The sequence below is a fragment of the Penaeus vannamei genome, chromosome 43, assembly GCF_042767895.1.
Source record: "Penaeus vannamei isolate JL-2024 chromosome 43, ASM4276789v1, whole genome shotgun sequence".
Lineage (NCBI taxonomy): Eukaryota > Metazoa > Arthropoda > Malacostraca > Decapoda > Penaeidae > Penaeus > Penaeus vannamei.
In genome coordinates this window covers 17871489-17876488 of record NC_091591.1, presented here as the reverse complement: position 1 = coordinate 17876488, position 5000 = coordinate 17871489, and the positions used below count along the sequence as shown (strand labels likewise).

General features: G+C 34.5%; 1 protein-coding gene across 1 annotated transcript in view; it reads right to left on the bottom strand.

Moving 5' to 3' along the window:
- LOC113810572 (zinc finger protein 585A) overlaps window positions 1-5000 on the bottom strand; it is a 13307-nt gene that overhangs the window by 7830 nt on the left and 477 nt on the right. Inside the window, exons 2-6 of the mRNA XM_070119165.1 lie at window positions 3399-4432; window positions 2265-2371; window positions 1917-2114; window positions 1429-1538; window positions 1135-1163 (exon numbers count right to left, since the gene is read on the bottom strand). Coding sequence (XP_069975266.1) covers window positions 1135-1163; window positions 1429-1538; window positions 1917-2114; window positions 2265-2371; window positions 3399-4426 — 1472 coding nt within the window. The 5' untranslated portion in view covers window positions 4427-4432. The remainder of the gene's footprint in view (window positions 1-1134; window positions 1164-1428; window positions 1539-1916; window positions 2115-2264; window positions 2372-3398; window positions 4433-5000) is intronic.

Below are 5000 nucleotides of genomic sequence, written 5' to 3'. Positions count from 1 at the left end.
AGAAAATAAAACACGGACTGAATATACCATTTTATTCGCCCCACAACTCCAACCCGTGGCGGACGGAAGATGGTGTTGGTCCGTCTACACCATTAGCAACACAAGCGATTCACTATCAGCATATTATAAAAAAGAAAAAAAAATATATAATAATAATAATAAAACCCTGATCATAATTTCTTAATAATGACCTGTGATAGTTGCATTGTACCCCCCTAACCCACGACAGTAGGTTATATTACCATAAAAATGAAATTCCAGTAAGAAACAGTCCCCCCTACTTGCCTATAATCTCACTCAATGGACGTTTCCAATATACAAGGAAATCCTCAATTTCACAAAAATGGACGGAAATTTAGAAAGAAAAACTAACTTGGAAACGTTATTTCTCGACTGCCAAACAGACCATCAGAGAGGAAGTATGAATTCACAAATGTTGATAACAAACACTAATATACACGTGTATATTATATATATATGTATGTATGTATATATATATATATATATATATATATATATATATATATATATATATATATATATATATATATATATATACATACATATACATATATCATATATAAAAATAAATGCATATATCTGTAAATATCATATATTAAAATAAATAAATTCATATATATATATATATATATATATATATATATATATATATATATATATATATATATATATAATGGTTAATGGTTAAAAGCAAAATAAATGTGCTAGACATCTAAGGTCACATAGCACTATAGGAAGGTACAGTAAAGAATGGTGACGGGTGATAGTTGCTATGCGTCAACTATCTAGAGTAGTGTTGAAAGGTTAAAGATAGGTAAAGGAGTTGATGAGTGAATGGGTTATGGTGGTTTAAGAAAGAGCATTAGATCAAGTGAAGGATATGTATGCGTCTGAGGAAGAAGAACAGGTTGTCAAAGCAGAAAATGTGGGGTTCTAGAAGGATGTCTGATATGTTGGGAGGTCGGTGAAGAGAGGATAGGTGGGTAAAAGCAGAGGTGCGGGCTGTAGTAAAGCGTGGACAAGACAACAGAATGTGTGGAACTGAAAGAGGGACGTTGCATAGTGGACATGGGCGCTGGTCAGAGCGTGACATAAGGTGGGCGTGGCTAATACGTAAGCGTGCGAGAGCCGTCTCCAAATGTCTGTTCCGGTGAAATGGAGCTGATCAAATGGAGATCGGTAGTTTTACAGTCTGTAATTTATTAGTTCGGAGACTTGACCAGAAAGATTGCCATAGGATATACAGACAGGTCTTAAAGTGGGGATAATAATCCGTCGCTGGAATGTGGATTTGGAGCCACCAGTGTCAACATGAATGCTGGAGAAATGAATGGAGACATGGTGAAGGAAGTGGGTGAGAAGGATAAATGGGGGGGGGTGGGGTATCTGATTTTGGTAATGATGAACTGGAGAGGAGCGGAAGGCGCCTAGGGTTAAGCGGAGACCATAGTGGTGGATTGTATCTAGGTGAGCAAGAAGGGAGGTTGAGGCAGAGGAGTAGATATGGCTTCCATAATCTAGATCAAGGTAAAATGAAGATGGAGAATTTTGCGATCTGAGCCCCAGGAGATGTGGGAAAGAGTTTGAAAGATTCGGAAGCGGCGTTGAGGTTTTTCTTTAATGTAAAATATATCGTCTCGCCAGGACAATTCGGAGTTAAAAATAAGGCCGTGGAATTTGCCAGAGGAACGGTATTGGAGTGGAGCGTCATACAAGAAGAATGAAAATTAGGGACCTACACGTGAGCGAGAGAAAAGGATGGAGAAAGATTTGGAGGTAGAAAAGCGAAAGCCGTGGTTAGTGGTCCAGGAAGATACTGATGTTATTGCAGACTGAAGGAATTAGCGGAGATCTGGTATGGATGTGCCAGAGGCGTAGACGGTTAAATCATCAACATATAGTGATGCCCGGGCTCCTGGCGGTAGAACTTGAGACAATGTCATCAACAGCAAGGAATAAAGTAGTGTTGAACATACTGCTTTGTGGGACGCCTTCGAACTGAGGAAAGGATGATGAGGAAGAGTCACTTTTGACCTGGGAAGTACGTTTGGAGAGGAACGACTTTATGAAGACACTCATGTTACCATGTATGCCTAGGGAGGACAGTTGTTGGAAAATATGGTACCGCTATGTGGTATCATATGTTTTTTTTTCTAAGTCAAGGAATATGGCTAATACGGATTCATGGCGTGCAAACGCAGATGTAAAATATGTCTCCAAATGAGCAAGCGGGTCTGCTGTACTTCGAGCCCAGTGGGAACCAAACTGGGAAGGAGAAAGGAGATTGCGAGATTCAAGATACCACACTGAGCAGAAGTTAACCATTAGTCCCAGTAGTTTGCACAGGCAGCTAGTTAGAGCGATGGGGCGGTAATCTTGAGGGAGGCTACCCGATTTATTGGGTTTCAAGAAAGGAAGTGGTTTTGTGAGACAAAGGACTTCTTAGGGGGGGGGGGTAGAGAAGACTGGTGTTTGAGGAGTAAAGGCAAAGCTAGGGGGAGGTGAGAGTTATATATAAATATAAATACATATATATACATATACATACATACTTATATTAATATAAATAAATACATTATATTTTTATCTATATCTATCTATCTAGATTTACATATCTACACAATATATATATATATATATATATATATATATATATATATATATATATATATGTATATATATACATACTATATATACATATGTATTCATATATACATATTTATAGTGTGTGTGTGTTTGTGTCTATTTCCGGAAATAAACAATTCACAAAGAACTTATCTTAAGTTCATTAAAAGGTATGCAAACTGATATACATCTCATTAAACTAAGATTGTAAACACGTCTGAATAAAAGTTAGATAATGTCTGGCGTGAACCTCATAAGTATTCTAATTCACAACCAATAATTTCACCCAATCGCCAAATAGTGGTCATTCATCTATGTTATGTATACATTTATCTATAATTATTATCATTAATGCTGTCATCATACTTAGAGTATATTTTGCAAAAAGGATTTTAAGTAATTAGAGTAGCTCCTTTGTTTCTAATAACCTTTTATGTGGTACTGATGATAGCTCCTTATCCTTTTTTCATTACTTATATATAAAACACCATTGTATTCTTTTCATTTGTCATAGCTTCCACATTTTCTATGTCTATTTTTTCTGTTTTACTGCAGTTCACTGAAATTTTCCTGTTTCTCTCTTGTGTGCACTCTGAGGTTTCTCATTTAAATACTTTTTAAGAGAAAAGCACTAGAATGTACTCTTTTGTGCAAAACTTAAGCAATGCCATCTGAGAATGTCCTGTTAAAAATGTTGTAGAAATAATGTTTTTCTTTTACATGTACTCATCTATCTCCTTAGATGATGTTAAATATATGGTGTTTCTTTTGTATGTACTCTCAGATGCCTCTTTAGATCACTCTTCCATGCAAAGGACTTATCACATATACCGCAAGTAAAAGGCTTCACTTTTGTATGTACTCTCAGATGCCTATCTAGATCACTTTTCCATGTGAAAAACTTATTACATACATCACAAATAAAAGGCTTTTCTTTAGTATGTACTCGAATGTGGCATACCAGTTGACTTTTTACAGAGAAAGCCATACTGCATATTCTACAACTATAAGGTTTCTCAGTCGTATGAAATCTCGTGTGTGTATCTAGATTACCTTTCTGACTAAATTTTTTGTTACATAACTTACAACTAAAAGGCTTCTCATGTGTATGTATTCTCGCATGTTGGAGAAGAGTACTTTTCTTAGTAAATGACTTACTGCAAATCTCACAACTAAATGGCTTCTCCTTTGTATGTACTCTCATGTGGAGTAAAATCTCACTTTTAAAAGAAAACTTCTTGGGACATATTTCACAAGTGAAATGTTTCTCTTTTGCTTCCTTTCTGTTGCGGTTCACCTCTTTGTCACCTTTCTTACGTGTCCTTTTGGCAGTAAGCGATGATTTCTTTTTCCTACGAGCCTCAGCTACACAAGGCATGGATGATGCCAAAGGATCTCCATCCTCACACATAAAAGTGTCTGTTTTTTCGCCTAGACTTTTGAATTTGTCAGACACTGCATTTTCATTGTTTGTATCTACCTCACCTCCTGCCATTATATAGATAGCATTATCATCCTCTATATTCATATTCAAAGTTTTATTTGAGTTTTTTTCAATTACTTTTTCTCTAGGACTTCTGTCTTCCTCACACACTGGACTCTCATCTAATTTTCTTATGTTGACATCATTCTCATCTACATCATTAATTTCTTCTTTTATTGCTTGGAAATCCTCCTCACTGATGTCTTCAGCTTTCTCCTCCTTCAAAACACAGAATGAGATAGTGCTATGCATTTTTGTAATGGAGCATGAATCATCCATGGTGGCAGTTGATATCATTCACAGCTGTGAAAGAAAGAAAATGGGTAAGGAGTGATGCATCAATCAACATTGATGCAGCTACAATAAATCTACCTGTATACAAACACAAACAATACATGATTGTGTGTATAATTTGCATTTTACAATGAATATTATGTTACTTATGAAATTTGTTCCCAAGGCATCTTGGGTGGCAAGATGACTTGAGTATCAATAATCTATTCTTTGACATGATATTGTGACAAGAAACATTAAATGAAAAGATAAATATTAAGATAATGTACAAACTTGTTATAATAAACCTAGGTTGGTTTACATGTTTACTAATACACTAATATATATATATATATATATATATATATATATATATATATATATATATATATATATATATATATATATATATATATATATATACACACATATATAATATCTATATCTATCTATCTATCTATATATACACATTATCAACTATCTTTCACTTATTTGACACACCTTTTACATGGTCCTGTTAAATGTGTGTGTATATATATATATACATATATATATATATATATATATATATATATATATATATATATATATATATATA